The sequence below is a fragment of the Oryzias latipes genome, chromosome 10 (genome assembly GCF_053564925.1).
Source record: "Oryzias latipes strain Hd-rR chromosome 10, Olatipes_Hd-rR_3.1".
NCBI classification, from domain to species: Eukaryota; Metazoa; Chordata; class Actinopteri; order Beloniformes; family Adrianichthyidae; genus Oryzias; species Oryzias latipes.
Window position 1 is genome coordinate 9832918 of NC_136246.1, and position 17267 is coordinate 9850184.

The window sequence follows — 17267 nt, forward strand, 5'->3', positions numbered from 1 at the left end:
TTAATGAGAGCAATAGCCTTCACCTAAAATGAGCCATGCAGCAGAAATTTTTGCAGACAAGGATAAAATCAGAAACATCCATATTCAGCTGCAAAGCTCCGTGTAGCATCAGCATGGAGGGACGTCCAATTAAAAGTGAAATAAATTCTCAGATCTACTTTCTTTACATCCTGTTTACAGTGTTTAACAACACAACGCTGTCATGTTTCTGACTCACTCCTAAACTTTTATGACTGACGGAAGTGTCAAAGGTGACTCAGAGGAACTGTGATCCAGTGTGAGGATCAGAAATGTTGGTGAGAACTATCATCCAAACAAAGCAAATAGGGGGAGCGCAAAGAAAAAAAGTGCGGATGTGTGTCTGGATCCGTGATGCGCAATATTTCTCCTTCTCCATGACCAGATCACCCCCTCCAGCTCCCCCTGACGCCTCTCACACGTGCAAGCAGCGCTGCATCCGTTAATAAATACAAGCCCAGCGACGTGAGTCAGCGGGGGGAGGGGCCCCGCAGGCGCTTCCCACAACAGCTGACACTCAAAAAGCAGGAGGAGCGTCCGGAGCGCGCCACACCGTAGAGGCGCGCCGGGGAAGTTGCGTGCAGGTCGGTGGCAAGTTTTGCAGGCTGCGCACTCGAAAGGACGCGCTGCGCAGCCGGATCGCTGACGGAGAGGAGAGCGCTAGGAGATCCACGCGGGCTCCAGAGGGTTGGAGCTGAAGGAGGTGAGAATGATGGCGCGTGGAATGATGGATCAGAGGAGACGGAAGACGCAGTTAACTACGGCAGAAGAGCAGGAGCATCGCAAACGCGCTTTTCTTTTCTGCGTCCTCTAAGATTTTTAGGCTTTATCATCTAAAAATGTGTTGTTGTTTTTTTCAAAATATACATTTTATTGTTTTCTTTATCCATGATCTAGCCTTTGTAATTGATTATTTTTATTTGAAATATGGTCCCATTTGTAGAAACAAAAATTGGGACTAATTCCTAATTTATGGCAAATTTGAAGCAATATTCGGTTGTTATGGCAACTCTAAATGGATGGTTGGTTTGCATCATTAAACATCAAATGACTTTCTTCCTGTTCTCTTACTACCTACTACATGTCCTCTCATCTCTTGCAGCTGCTGCTGCTGGCAGAGAAGAGCCAGCTCTCTGTGCATTTCGCCCATCTCCTCCGGCAGCTGCTTTTTCAATGTTGGATACAGTTTTGCTGCTCCCGTCAGGCTGAAATCATCCAGGGTCAGGACCTCCCTCATGGCAGCCGTGCTCCTCGGGCTGCTGCTTTTTGCGTTGCAGTCCCCTCCCGTGCCCTCCAGGCCGCTGGCTGTTGTGGGGACGTCTCCGCCTCCCACATTCTTGCCAGCTGACAATGGCACCACCAGTCACCCCAACGGGACCCTTCAGCAGCTCCCTCAGATTATAATCATTGGCGTGAGGAAGGGGGGAACTCGGGCGCTTATCGAGATGCTCAGCCTGCACAGCGGGGTGGCAGCGGCTCAGAACGAGGTGCACTTTTTTGACTGGGAGAGCCACTTTCAGAGGGGCCTGCCGTGGTATCTCAGCCAGATGCCTTACTCCTTCCCCGAGCAGCTGACAGTAGAGAAGACGCCAGCGTACTTCACGTCCAGCAAAGTCCCGAAACGGATCCACAGAATGAACCGTGACATCAAACTGCTGCTCATCCTGAGAGACCCCACCGAACGGGTGCTCTCCGACTACACACAGGTTTTCTACAACCGCCTCCAAAAGCACAAGCATTATCAGCCCATCGAGTCGTTGCTGGTAAAGGATGGCGAGATCAACCTGGGATACAAAGCTCTGAACCGCAGCTTGTACTACCGTCACATGCAGAACTGGCTGCAGTTCTTCCCCCTGGAGAGCATTCACGTGGTTGATGGGGACGAGCTGATCAGAGACCCATTACCGGAGATGAAAAAGGTGGAGCGCTTCTTAAAGCTGGAGCCTCAGATAAACACGTCCAATTTCTACTTCAACAAAACAAAGGGATTCTACTGTTTGAGAGACCACGGACGGGAAAGGTGTTTACATGACTCGAAGGGGAGAGCTCACCCGCATGTGGCTCCTGCGGTGCTGCACAAACTCCACCTGTTTTTCCATGAACCCAACAAGAAATTCTTTGAGCTGGTGGGAAGAACGTTCAACTGGAAGTGAACTTCCAGCCTTCCGTGTTGACTCAATCGGGGAAAAGTCGCCACAGACGGTCCGGTTTCCTCATTGAAGATGAAGAAAAGGACACAAAGCTCTTGTCACATTTATTCATAATATATTTTTGTATTTGTTGGTTAGTTTTAGAAGCGTGATCGAGCCAAACATCACATCACACTTAAGATTTTTTGCAAACATTGTTAAAAACACCCCCTCGCCTGTCACCTAAAAACAAAGCTGAGCTAAAACAAGCACTGAGCAGATTTCTGTTATCAATGCTCTTTTTAACATAAAAACTGAATTTGGAGACATTTACCTGCCGTAATCATTTAGGGTGTTTCCCCGTTGGGAAAAGGCCAAGATAAACGCAGTTTTGTTAGTTTTTTTTTTGTTTTCTCATGACTTCTCTATGAATGTGAAAGTGTAAAAATCAGTTATACAATGGGCGTGTCCTGTAAATATTTTTAAGCGAATAATTAATATCTTAATAAAGATGTATTTTATTTTTTAGCATGTCTTTTTCCCCCCTTTTCCGTTGACGTCATCTTTTATTCATCCTCAGTCTGAGGATTTTCCCATGAACAGACTGCTACAGTGTCCAGAACAGGTTATGCAGAATATCTGATGTGCAGTGTCACTTCCACCGTTGCTAGTTTATCATTTCAGATCTTTACAAAGTTGGGTTTCCCGTTTAGCCACCCGCAGCCGACTTTGACTACAACTGCTGTCTGTGGAGCTGACGTCTGCTGTGCTTCAGCTCAGAGCAGCACTCTTCACACGTTAGGATGACATTCTATTATCATAATTCAAGTGGGATTAGGTCAAATTTGAGCTCAATCGGAAGTTGTTTATGCCCAAGGGTGCAGCGTTCTTACTCAGGTCTCTTGAGAAAGAAGGCATTACTCATGTAAAGCTTATAAAAACATTAGCAGCAGGGGTTGAACGACATTAAGCTCCAAACCTAAAGCATAGCTGTGTTAGAACAAAGGCTTCAGAGGAAGGATGTAACCTCAAATGACCTTTACCCATACCCTAGAATTGTGTTCTGGTTTTTTTGAGTTTCATGAATAGTTATTTCCTGCTTTGGTCACAGTTTGCATGGGTGAGAGCCAGTATATATTAGGTGGAGGCTGATCTCTGCTGATAATACTATCAGGCAGTGAGTTGCGTCACGTGCCGTGCGCAGTCAAAGCGGCTGCGCCCCGGATGCTGCGTGGTTTCAGATATGTTTGAAGGGCTTCAGGTCTGCTGGAAACACATGAGAAGATTCAGCCTCAACCAAGAACCAGACCAGCAGCAATGTCACCGTCACCTTCCTCTGGCTTCAAGAACAACTGATGCAATATCCAGATAGCCCTACTCCCACCCACCCCCTCAACACAGCCTGCAAAGGGACTAATTTAAGAGCAAGATGGGGGGGGGGGCTCCATACAATGTCCAACATCAACTCTGCTGGTGGAAAAACATTTAGCGGTGCACGTTAGGGAATTGTTCTTTATGGTTCCCTTCCTCTTTAGGATCATTTTTCAACATTACATAACAAATCATCCATTGAGCTCATAACAATATATGCAAGGACTTCTGTTCGGTATGCAACAAGACTAAATTGGCGTGCTTTAAGGTCTTTGTAGGTTAAAAAAACAATTTTAGGGAATAAAAAAAAGAAATTATTTTCTGAAAGAGGTAGAGAAAAAGATTCCAGTTCTTGGCTTTGATGTTTTGATGCTGCAAAAGCCTAAAAAAATCATACACAGGCCTTCAGATTTGACATTTGACGCAGTTTTGTAGTAATTTACTACAGTGGCTTTCATGTGACTATGTCCTGAGGGGGTCAGCCAGGTTCAAACGTCCCAGGAAACTGATCAGATTGAATCTGACGAAGGCTGTGGGACACCTGCTGAAGCCTGGCGCTCTTGCGCTCTGCTCCAGAACCTGGGGGGCTCAAACGACCTTTACTAACAAACATGCTCAGACCAGACACACTAGGACCCCCCCCCCCCCCCCCCCCCCACTCCATCACACTCAGCATGCAATTCCCAGCTCGTCTGATGGCAAAAGGTGCAAGAATTTCAATAAGGAGGCTAACGCTGAAACATGAAGGTGTGAGACGGAGGAAGCTTTAAGGTGGAATCCTGAGGAGACAGGATGATAACAACCAGGACAACAGAGGAGGAAATCACCTTTAGCTACAGACAGTTCCCCTTTTTTAATTTTCTATAAAGTTTTATATGTCTTTTGGGGTTTTGAGGAAAAGCGTGACAAGAGTAGGGAGAAATTCTCAAAGCACATTTCATCAGTTCATAATAAAAAAGTGAAATAAAAACAGCTTTTCTACCCAACAATCAGTATTTCAGTATATCTATGGTTCTTCAAGGCATGAAAAGGTGCAAAACTTTTTTTTAAATTAAAATAACTAAAAGTTTATCCACAAACTCAAATATAACTTTTTTTTACAGTTTGAAGTGGTTAGAAAGTCTTTTTTTTATATAATTGAAAGTTCAGATTGGATTTTGTTGGCTTCCAGTTTTATATTGTATTTTCTGTTTATAAAATGTGACTTACATTTGTTTTTAATTTTTGCTTTTTTGTTCACTCTTTCCAGTCTTCTACTTTTTTATTTTATAGTTCTTTTCTTCGTTATTATGGAATTAATTAATTCCAACAAGAGTCCAAATGACTGCGGATTCACTCTGCAAATATTTTTACTTAATGCAGGCCTTTACATTCAGATAAAGTTTTTTTATTTATGTTTTTGTTGCCATACGTTCACTGTAAAAACACAAAATATCACCAAGTATTTTTGTCTAGGCTCTAGTTTAAATATGACAAGCCATCCAGTGGAACTAACTTACCAGCAATTTGTCATTAAGGTGTAATGACTTCTTTTAAGACAATAAATCCTGAATATCTTGTTGAGTCATTTGCTCCATAAAGTATATCATTTAAAGCTGAATCTCTAAAGCAGTTTTTGTGCTTTCGTATTCATTTGGACAACTTTACTCTAAATATTGTTAATCTAGTCTAATTTTGATTGGTCTAGACATAGGGATAGTTGGACTGTTGGAAAAAGTAAGCATATCTGTATGTATATAAATGTACCTACTTTTAAGATTTGCAACTTTTTCAAGATTCAACTTCGTCTTTTAAAGAGTAAAACATAACTACTTAAAAAAAAAGTCTCACCAACAAAACAATAAAAAGCTTAAGGTTCCTTTGGCAGATTTTTACACTTTTAACAAGGAAAAACATTAGACTCTAGATTTTTAAACCTGTTTTGAGATGGACTTTTTTTTTCTAAAGCACCCCCACAGTAGGGAGTGTCTGCTCGAGTAGTTTTCCAGAGTATTTCACTGAGATCACCTCGCTTCACATCAAATCTAATGATTAGATCCTTTGTTTGAATAAAATAGATGTAAAGATAATATCAAGCTGGATCCCCAGTGTGCCGGCCCCCACCTTTCTGATGCTGAACTGAGTTGGAGGCCTCCTCTCTTTGCTCCATGTTTCTCCGCCTCTTGCTGCTCTCCTCAAAGAGTATCAATAGCACAGACACATCTATTAAGAGTTCATGAACGCCCCATTAGTCTACTCAGTTGAACTCACTCAAGTTTCACACGTACATATTTTCTTTAACATCGGCTAATTAATCTCAGCTGCATAATAAATTTGTATCCTCTCCCCACATGCTGACGGAGCAGGAAAGCTGGGATTAATGGCCTCCTTTGATTCTGACACTCTCTGCTGCATTTGCTGCAGAACTTTCTCGAGTATTTTGCAGTGAGTCGGTCTGGCTCCTCTGTATCCTCCTCCTCTTCTGCCAGTAGCCCGCACTAGTTGCTCCTGAAGAGGCCGCTTTCTCTGCAAATCACAATCAGGCTTTCGGGGTCTTTTTTAGTTATTTATTTAATTTTAAAAAGGATTGTGATGCGGTGGAGCACGGCCCCTCCTGCAGTCTCCAGGGCTGCTGCCTGCTTTAATTGAAATGGATTGTTTGTCCAAATCAATGCGAGAAACTCTGCAGAAGCAACAGCAGGCAGTGAAGCCTTTTCAGTTTGAAAGAAAGAGCAACCTGTACACAGCGTCCACCTGTCAGCCTCAGTCAAGTGTGAGTCAATTCAGATTTCACTTCAGTTTATTTGCAGAGGAACAGCTCCCAACGTGAGTCATCCCAGGATTATGAGTTCAGAGTCAGACAACATTCCTGAATGGAAGGTAAATAAAGGTATAATGGTGTAATTCCCAGAAAATCATACATTAATTTAGCCCTAATTCAACAGCTGGAGAAAGACACAGAAAAAGAGCTTGGTACCAACCAGTACCACAGACAGAGATTCTGTGACCCACAAGGAAGAAAACAGGTTGAACGAATGTGCAGTTCACTGAAGGATAATGTTTACGTCACAGTCGCAAATATACAAACCTGCTTGTTTCATATCATCATTTTACATTTTTTTCTGATTTGACGGCATTTCTGGTGCCAAAAAAATGCTTCATTTGCTTCATCTTAGACACTTTTCTGTTTCCACATGAAGTTACTTTGGGACATAACAATATTCAAACAGAAATCAATCACTTTATTAAAATCAATCAATCACTTTTTTTTTATTTCAGTATGTCAAACACTTCTTTGTAGAGACCTTTCATCAATTTGCTGCAGAACACAAGGTGCTTGACGAAAGACATATAAACAGGTTAAAACAAAAGGACACAATAGATTAAAAGCAACAACAATCAAAAGACCAAGATACTGTAAAATGGAAGGAAGTGTGGTAAATAGTTTTCAAAGAAGCAGTACTGAAAAGATAGAAGAGTAAAAATGATGATAAACTATAGAAGTCATAAAATACAGAAAAGCCAAATAAATAAATTAATCAAATAATTGAATGAGTTATACAAAAAAAGTACTTAATTTAAGTTTGAAAGCGTTTTCCTAAATAAAAATGAAATTTTGGTTACTTAATTATATCAGTATTTCCAAAGATATTCAGGAAATAAGTTTTTGCAAAAGTCATGACATCTGAGGTTTAGCGCTTCAGCCTTAAACAAATAAAAGATTAAAGTTGAATAACAAACATAGAATTGTTGAAAAAATGAGTTTTTTCTTTTAAATGAATGTTCTGGAAGCTTGTACTTATAGGCATACACTTTAGCCAGAAGAAAAAAACAGTTTTTTTTTTTATCCTAAGTAACCTTGAAGTCAGAACTTTGCAACAAAAATGTTTTTTTAGAAGAAGCTTCAAAATGAAGTAGCACAAAAACATCAGAAAACCTAATAAATCCATTACTCCCATCACTTGAACATAAAAGCTTAAATTCAGAAAGATTGATTTGTGACAAAGCTTTTTTCCACTTTTCCCATTTTATAATCAAGTACTTGTCAAGAGTTTTCAATGCCTATTTTGAAGGTTTTCCAGCACTTTGCTACAAGAGATTCTTTTAGAATAAAGAACACGTATTTAGTGTGTTTTGTGCATTGTCTGTGTATAGGAACTGGAGCGAGTGAGTGTGACGTCATACATAGAAAACGACTTTCTTCCAGCTCAAATCAAATGAAGTCAATTCAGTCACCATTTTTTTACAATAACTACATCGCGATATTGGAGCCAGAAATGGTCGGTAAGCAGCGATTGGTCCTCATTCTGAATCAACGCTTCTATGGCAACCACTGTCAATCAGGATTGTGTGACCCCTCCCTCCTTGCGTTCCAAACAGGAAGTACCCACTGGTTCCTAGAAACCAACATCCCATAGACTTCTGTAGAGAAATAAACAGCTGTTACTCAGTCATTCTGTTGGTCAGACTAACCATTCTTGCTCTGAGACCCTTTTTAGCATGTTTGTGATAACCTTTTTTTTCGTAAGATTATATCTTTATTGCAAGTTAGTCAAGTAACAAAGTGGCCAATCAGATGCCTCAATAAAAATATGTGGTGGCTGATGACCTCCGCCTTGATTGTTTAAAATATTTGATTGAGTCAGTAGTTGCCATAGAAACATGGGATCAATCAGGATCAATTCCTGTTCACATACACTGTCCGGCTCCAAATGGCAGCGTCTGTACTATGGAAAAATGACAGCTGAATTTGCAGGAAGGAAGGCATTTTCTATGGATGACCTCACACTCGCTCAGTCCAGGTCTCTTATACAGTTAATAGTTCTAATGTGCTCTCATACCCATAAATGTATCAGGACAGTTTTTTTGTGTAACAAGCCATCTTGTGGTTACCTGTTGATCCGACTCCAGTTAACTTTTTTTTAAACAGGAAGTACTTAAACAGGAAGTACTTATGTCACCGTGTAGAGAACATGATGGGTATTAATGGGAACTAAAACTTTACTGACCAGAAAAATGATTAACCAAATCCTGCCTTTTTAATCTTTGTAAACCACAGTTTCTTTTTCTTTTCTTGCCTTTAGTACCGTCAACCAGAAAATGTTGACACACTGAGTGGCAAATGATTCTCATGTTACGTCTGGTTTTGTCCGTCTGTCACGCTGCGGTGGAGCAAACAGGAAGAGTCTGTTGGCCCTTTGCATGTTTGGTTCTCTAAAAGAAACTTTCTGTTGATCACGTCTGTTTACTGATCCTGTTGTAAGTAAAAGAAATCTGCGCTGAAATGTGGTTCGTCAAAGCGAGTTCTTGGTCATAAACTTTATCTCTGTGGCTTCTGCAAAAGACTCAAGATACATTTTAAAACGTTTCCATCAGGTAACAGAATCCCTCTCTAAATAGCTCAAAGGCTGTTGTTGTGTTTACTTTTATAAAAGCATCATTCAGAGAGGAACGTGACAGCTGTTCCGCTCTGACAGTCCCTGAACTCTTCCTTGAAGGAGTCTTGTTTGCAATAAATTCAAGTGCTGTGCAGAAAAAAGCATGGCATGACATGGTTAATGTGAAAAATGTGAAATATTTGTATGCACGCCATTTCTTTCCATCTTACGATCATTTACAGAGAAGAATGAGGAGCAAAGTTTAAAAATTCTGAAATGCACATTTTATCAAATAAAAGTCTGTAACTGATTGACCCAGTTCCTTGAATGAAATCGCTCCTATCTCGTTGTGTCCTGCTGCTCTCTGAAGAACCCCAGGCACATTTCTCCTCATCCTGTGAAAAATGAAATCGCTGGACTTGTGTTCTCCAACTGTCCAGAACTATGAAGGATTTCCCAACCCTGATTTTTCCTGGACACACAAAGTGCTTTTGGCAGTAAATGACAGCATTACAATGGATAAACTGAATCACTTGAGTTAAATACCCCAGCAAATGACGCAAACATATGATTCTTTCTCAGGGGATCATGGGAAACATCAATTTCCCTTTAAAGCTTATTATATCTACGGACATTTCCATTTAGAAGCTTGACAGAGAAACAAATATCATTTTGAGATTACATCAGAAAAATGTGCGCCTGCCCCTTAATGAGCTGCCTCCTCAATCCTGTTTGGCCTTCCAGAGCGGATGGAACATAAACACAGTTGTCATTAGGAGAAAAGGCCAAAGGGGTGTATGGGGGGTCCTGGCTTCTCTGTGTCTGCATGTGCTGGCAGCCGTGCTTCCTCCTGGTCCGGTTCCACATGAGCTGCTGGTGGGAGGACCGGTCCAAGCTGGGCTGTGTCATCACTATCCCTGCACAGCATGGCGTGTCTTCTGGCAGAGAAGGAAGCCTGCATGGCCAACAGTAACTGACCCTTCATCTGCATGGCTGGAGAGGCATGACTGGGCTCACTACATGGTCCTCCATCCTCTGTGTGTGATGGGGAGGAACTCTGATGCTCAAAGGGATTATTTTTTAAAACTCTTGACCACACATGCTGTATTTTTCACATTGTAGGGCGCACTGAATTATGAAGTGCACCGTCAATGAATGGTCTATTTTCAAAATTGTGTCATTTCTAAGATGCACCGAACCGAAAGGAACAAGAAAAGGAGCAAAAGAGTCAGAGATGAGTCGGCCCGTCAGTCAGACTTTAACAACTGTGTTCACAGTAATTCTAGAACTTGTTTATGCATATTTACAATGGCAGTTTACCGTTGCTGCAACTTGTAACAAACACACTGATACCACTAAAACAAATGTTACCACGACCATAACCTTGTTAGTAACACATAAAAAAGAGTCCGACACACTTACGTTAGTGTATTTACAAAAACGCCCAACCAAACATTTTCAAAATCACTGCCACATCCGTAAGCACAACCAAAACTAATCCAAAATACAGTGCACCATTTTTTTTGTTTTGTTTATTTGTTCATATTTTTTTTTTTTAGTAAGACTTTTGGTTCCAACTTATATTGTAAAAAAACTGAAAAGGTTGTACAGATTCCAATGGGTTGTGTTCTCGATGACAGTGTTATCCGTACTTTTATCTCTGTCAATTTTATTTGGATGCTTCTACTTACTGAAAAAGCTTCTCATGTGTGCAGACATAACATAATTTCTGCAGATGTGCCACAAATGTTCTGTTTGCACTGCATATGGTTCGAATCAAATCGTCAGGCTAGCATGTTGTAATACAGCTGGATTGTTGTGTTTGTGCTTCTATGATTAAAAGAAATGGAGCAGCTGCTCATTGAAACCAGGTGCTGGTTTGTCCTGCAGTTGCACTCTCTACTGGCGTGCACACCTGATCCGAGTTCAAACAAAACAGTGGGCTTTCATCATTCAACTCAACGTTCCTTACCTGCATTGTGAATAAATTATGTTGAGTAATCTGTTTACTCATAGTAAAACAACCCTAAACTGACATAACAATCAAAACATTTACTCTTTACAGGAAACAGCTCGTATTTTTTATGAAAAAACGGAGGAATGTCAGAGAAAGGGAGAGCAGTTGGATCCAGATTTTCTCAGAACTCACTGTTTATGGAAACACTTCCAAAGATGAGATTAGATTTAGTTACGTAATCTGGTGAGGTTGACGTCACCTACAATACTGAGCGTGTCTGTTTTATCATAGCATTTTAATGTGTTTAAATGCATTGTGTCAGTACCAACTGTGCCTTGTAAACCTTGCACGGAGGATTGGATGGAAGTTTTTCAATGTGTAGTTACTGAATGTGTTTTCTTTTTCCTCTCACATAGAAAACATGCGCAAGTTGGGTCAAATGACGACTACAAACTCAGTGGGAGTTAGTGCAAGCCTCAATGACTTCTACTCAGGAGCTCTGTGCTGGAAGCATACTCTTTCTGATTAACAAAAACATGGGTTTACTTCTCTGGAACCAAGGAGGAAAATGACAGTGCTGTGGGGAAAGCACGAAGAGTGAGTCAAGCGATCAGGATCTTAAGAATTCAGCTATAATGTGATGCTAAATATCTATTATAAGATGCAACAGAATCATAAAGAGATCTAAAATGACTATTGTAGAAATGTACAGACTTGTAATGAGAGTTAGAGGAGAAGATTGAAGTTGCTGTTGGACAAAAGTAAATTTAACAATGAGAGAAGAAGGCATCCAGACAAACTGACCTTAAAACCATGTCACACACCCACAACGTTCATTTTGCTCATATTGCATAGAGGAACATTGGTCATATGTGATCACACGTGGAAAAAGTGAGAAAATGTGTGGTCTTTACGTGAATTTTCACGTTAAAACCACAGAAGTACAATTAAACCACACAAAGAACATGTAGGTCAACGTAGAACATAAACTGTGTATGATTACTGCACTGTTTATTTTATATCCAATTTACGAGTGATTAGTTCATCGTAATTTCAACATGATATGTGTGCCATTTACGCGATATAAAAGTTATACATCAATGGTACATGTGTGTAAAGTCTGTTAGACACACATGAAACGGTTGTGGAAAGCCACACTTTTGCGTATGTATCTCGTAAAAACCATGCACAATACCGTGCAATTTACGCAATAATTCCATATAAACTACATAAAATACGTGTAAACTGCATGTTTCTCAACCGACCAAAAATTTTGACCTGCTCAAAACCGAAATTCACGTAAACGCATGTATCATAAAAGACCGAAATTTCATGCGTGGAAAATGCGCAAAATGTACGTAGTGGCTGTGTGACACGACGTTTACCTGATGTTGTTCTTGTTGCTTTTTTAGTTCCACTTTAAAAACAAAAGCAAATGACAACCTTGAATAACTCAGTGATAGAAGTCAATTTACTAAAAGCAAGTGAAAATTTAAAAAAAATGTAGAAGTTGAAGGAAATATGTCAGTCAACATTTCTGCATCACAAAAGGTCAAAAGAAAAATGAAAAACTGCAAGAAATTATATAAAATTAGGCAGAAATTAGCAAAACTAAAACTAATTGAGATTTTAAAATCTGTATTGTTCAAAGTGTTCTAGGTTCAGTGTAAACAAGGACTGGTGCCTTTTTTAAAAAAATCCATGGCTTTTGTGTTTCGTGTATAGTAATTACATTATATGATGTTAGCTTTGGCTTTAATGCCAAAAAGTTTAGCTGAAATTACAAAAGGGGTTTATTTAAATATACATCTGGTGTATCATAAGATTCATAACCCCTGTTGTAAAAGTTAAATATGTCCAACACAAAAGGCTTTCAGGACAAGTAAAAAAAAATGTCTTAAATGCTTCTTTTACTACGACACTTCTAACACTTTTTTATGGATACTAATACAAATCAAAAATCCCTTGCAAGTGTGTTAAAAATAGTGTGGAGGTAAATATAATACAAATATAAATATAATACCATTCAATAATTAAAAATCACAAGTATTGTTTGCTGAGGTTTTGAAGGAAAATGCAGTTTACGTTGTTTAGCTTCCTTTGACTTTATAAAACATAATCAACTTTTTAAAAAATAAAAAGACAAGACGTTAAAAACATATTTTGTTTAAAACCCACACAATGCCGACCCCCACAGACCCGCACACACACACACACACACAATGATAAACAGAGTGATAAAACGATGCAAATGTCAAAATTCTGAAATAAATCAAGCAAAAAAAACTCTGAGCGGTCCCAGTCATGAACTCTGAGGGACACCACCATTGCACCTGATGTGAGAAAAGTCCCTAAAGTTAAAATTTGTCAAAAATCATGTTTGAATCATTTCAATTCTGTATCAATGATCCAATTGGATCTGTCTCTTTAAGGACAATCAGTCTCAGTCCCTCCATGTTTGGGTCATATATCAGTCGTAGACGGAGCTGAGACTGAAACAAGAAACATAAATCTGTGCAGTTTTTGATGCTGTAACCAGTAATATTTTATCATAAAGCTGTTCTGTTGGTGTAGGTTGTTGAATATGTTGTGAAAGAAAGAAGATTGTAAGTCCAGATGCCAAGACTCAACTTAAAAAAAATGCCTGAAGCCTTCAACCCTGACATTGGGTGATGTCTGACTAACATTAATCTGATAAAAGAAAGCAAGTCATACATATTTGTAAATGTGCAGAACGATGCACAAACAATGTTGCATTTTTCAAACTAATAGGCAACAACAATGGCCTCTTGAATATCGCTACTTGTGTCTGTCCTCCATGGGATTGAGTTTGCACTCACCTGAAGGCTTTAGAGAAGCAAAGTGATGACTTCTGCTCCGCTGATCTGACAGCAGTGGGGCTAATTTAGTTCTTTGTATCCCACCTCTTATTTGGGTTTATTTTTAACCAAAGAATGATTTGATGTCATATGTGGTGTGTTATTAACCATCTGAGACTTTTTGTACCTAATTCTGGCAGTGGTTCTCTTTGGAAACATAGTCCTGCATGTAAAAACCCACTTAAAAAAACAAGATTTTACCTTTTCAATTCCATTTAATAATCATTAAAAGTGCCTTCTCGATTTAAATATTAGACTAATTTATGTTGGAACTTTAATATTCTATACTTTGATGCCAAAATCAAGAGAGACCCCCCCCCCAACCCCTTGAAATGTTTCTAAATCCATCCCTGATGTTGAGCCTGAATTTCAGAGATTACAGAAAGACGACTAAGAGCCCTGAAAAAAAGTTGCTTTATAAATAAAGGCTGATGTGATTTGATTTGACATTTGGCACACTTCAAATGACTTCAAATGTTTTTTCTTCATAATCTCCTGAAAACACTAAAGCTCCCATCTCGCAGGAAAAACTCTTTCCAGCAAAACCACTCTGTTCTTTTTTTTACTCTATTCAAAGGTGCTTTTTAAGTATTTATTTATATATACATATATATTTATTTCTTTATTTTTTTATTTATTTTTTTATTACCCTTGAGCATTTCACAAAAGCATCCCATATCCCCAAATGTCAACCTGCGAAATTCTAAGGCAGGAGGTAAGTGTGTTTGTTGTATAAAGATGAAATTACATTCAATCAGTGAACCCAGGGAGAGACATTTTCCTCTGACTCATGCCAGACTGAGCAAATAAATAGAGGAAAATCAATTGGCTGCTCCATGATTGACCAAATCCTTTCACCCGCGAGTCGTGAAATCCAATGACCTGCATGGCTGACGTATCGCCTCTCACCTGGAGAATGATAATGCAATCCCTCCACTAATTGAAGCACAACCATTCAAACTTGGTCCTCATTAAGGGTTGGACTGTGTTTCCCTTTGGAGGTCATTGTGTTGCTTTTGGTGCCATGTTTGTTCTTCCCATATGCCAAGTTAAAATCTTTCTTCCCAGCTAGGCAGTAATTTTTAATAGAAAATTAGAAAAAACACTCAAAGCCATTCCAAACTTTTTCCGAACACTTCTGGTGCTGTCAGCTGTGGTCCAAAAAAAATCTCTCAACTATTTTTAACAGTACTTGCAAACCTTCTTCATAATAAATGGTGTATTCTAGCGCTTTTCCACCTTGTTTTAAGACCCAAATCACTTCACAGTCCAATGCAAAACCATTCAAAATCTTATTGCCGCTCCGCTGCCTCCTGGTGGCAAGCGAGCTACGATTCATAGAGATTTGTAATCGCCCAGGTCGCATTGGATGCAAGGCCATTGGAGAGGAATTGCACTAACTAACCTGAACATATTTCGAGTGATTAGAAGACGTGATGGCAGAGCAAACTTTATCCAAAATATGTCCACGTCCCCAGATCTCCAATACTGAATTCCAAATACAAGTGGGATAACACCTTATTTCGCTCTGACTAATTTCCCTCCAAAACATAACATTTTCACTGCATCTTTAATTTCTAATGCAACTATAACCCCAGTTAAAAAGTAAGGGTTAATGGCCGACAAAGTGTGCGGTTATTACTTTTTAACGCACGCCGTTGCTTCTGCGAAGTGCGTTAAAAAGTAATAACCGCACACTTCGAAGGCCATTAACCCGCTTATACCATGGTCACTTACAAAAGCAATACATATTAACCAGGTTTTAGTCCTTAATTATTGTTTTTTTTTCCGATTTGGATCGCTTTTCTCACAAAAAGCGGACTATATGTTACGTGATGCGCATCGCGCCGCATCACGTAACATATAGTCCGCGTCGCGAAGCACCACCGCTGCATATGCTATATATGCTGATCGTCCCGATGGCTTGAATAAAGCATCAGTTCAGAGAGAAAGTTCACATCTTACCGCTTGTTTTTGTCCAGATGATGAAGCAAAAGGTTGTTTTAAAGAAGCCGGTGCAGTGATACAAAACATTTAAGCTAGGTGACAGGACTTCTTTTTTCACCGTGCGGTTATCAGGTTTTAATGCATAACCAGCAGCCAATCAGAATCGAGTATTCAACCGGACCATGGTATAAGTATAGTTATTGGTTATGTTGAGGCTTTTAAAATACGAAAAACCTGACGTACCACTTCCCTTGTCTGCACCATTACTTAACCACAAAATTATAAACACCACTCAGAATTTTGTTTCCGTTATCGCAAATAGTAGCAATAAGGGCCAACCTTAGTATAACTAGACCACATTCAAGTGTTACCGACGCAATGCTATTGTCCTTCACTTCCTATCGCTAAGAAGTGTAAACTAGCCTTAAGACTGGTGTCAACCTATAACCACCTGAAGCAATGCAGGGTTTAATAATGGATTGGATTTATCTGCGCTTTTCAAGACACTCAGAGCGCTTACAGTGTGTCCATTATTCATTCACTCCTCATTCATACTTGGTGATAGTAGCTACTGTTGTAGCCACAGCTGCCCTGGGGCAGACTGACAGAGGCGTGGCTGCCATTTCGCGCCTACGGCCCCTCTGACCATCACCGGGAGCATTCATGCACATTCACACACCAGTGGAGCCACACTGGAGGCAAGGAGGGTGAAGTGTCTTGCCCAAGGATATAACGACATTTTGGCTGGTGGGAGCAGGGATCGAACCGCCAACCCTTCGGTCATTGGACGACCCGCTCAACCACCTGAGCCACTAGTTTAGTGTCTTGCTAAAAGACACTTCAACACATGTTTGTGCAAGGCAGGAACCGAACCTGGGATCCTCCAATTAGAGCTTAACCTCTCTAAAACCTTACCTAAATAAATCTGTGCTGCCTTTTAATATTCCCCAAACTCCTGAAAATTTAAGCTTTTTTATTTTCCATATCGTACCATACACAGCTGTAAAATTTCTCAAAGTAAACACACATCTCAAGAGATGTTTAGTGGGATTAACCAACTAAAATATTAAAAAGAAAATATCCGATGTAACTTTGTCCTGTTGCTTGCTAAAGCAAATGACCACTCAAATCTTGGATTGAAAAGATTTTAATGATTTGTGTGAATGTTCCAACCACATAATAGTGTTCGCATTTACATTTTTCATGTTTTCAGAGAACGGTTCATAATGTGGAAAAATACAGTTAAGTATTTGCATTCTTGTTTTGTTTTTTAAGGCAAAAGACCTACTCTTTTTTAATTATTTATTTATGCACAAACACAAAAATGTTGTAACAGACTTGGCCCAGCAAAGTCTTTTAGTTTGAAACGGTCAAACTCAATTTACCCTTTAACAGCAATGCAGTGTGACAATATAAAATCTTTCTATTTGTGTCTGTGGACTTCAAAGACCTGCATGTTCCTCGTGAATGCAACAGGAAAAGTGTTTTGCTGAAATGTACTGTAACAAAAAAATCGTTTTTTCATGGACTCTATTTTAGCTGGGTACTTTGAAGATGCATTTCAAGATCATTTTAAGTAGAAGCAATCATTAGGATTTTGCTGCCAGTT

At 39.6% G+C, this 17267-nt stretch overlaps 1 protein-coding gene across 1 annotated transcript; it reads left to right on the top strand.

Moving 5' to 3' along the window:
* Positions 1–546: 546 nt before the first annotated feature.
* On the top strand, positions 547–2675 carry hs3st1 (heparan sulfate (glucosamine) 3-O-sulfotransferase 1). The gene is made up of 2 exons (XM_004073027.5): positions 547–721; positions 1121–2675. The coding sequence occupies exon 2, from the start codon at positions 1254–1256 to the stop codon at positions 2169–2171; it is 918 nt and encodes a 305-aa protein (XP_004073075.1). The 5' UTR covers positions 547–721; positions 1121–1253; the 3' UTR covers positions 2172–2675.
* The last annotated feature ends 14592 nt before the right edge of the window (positions 2676–17267 follow it).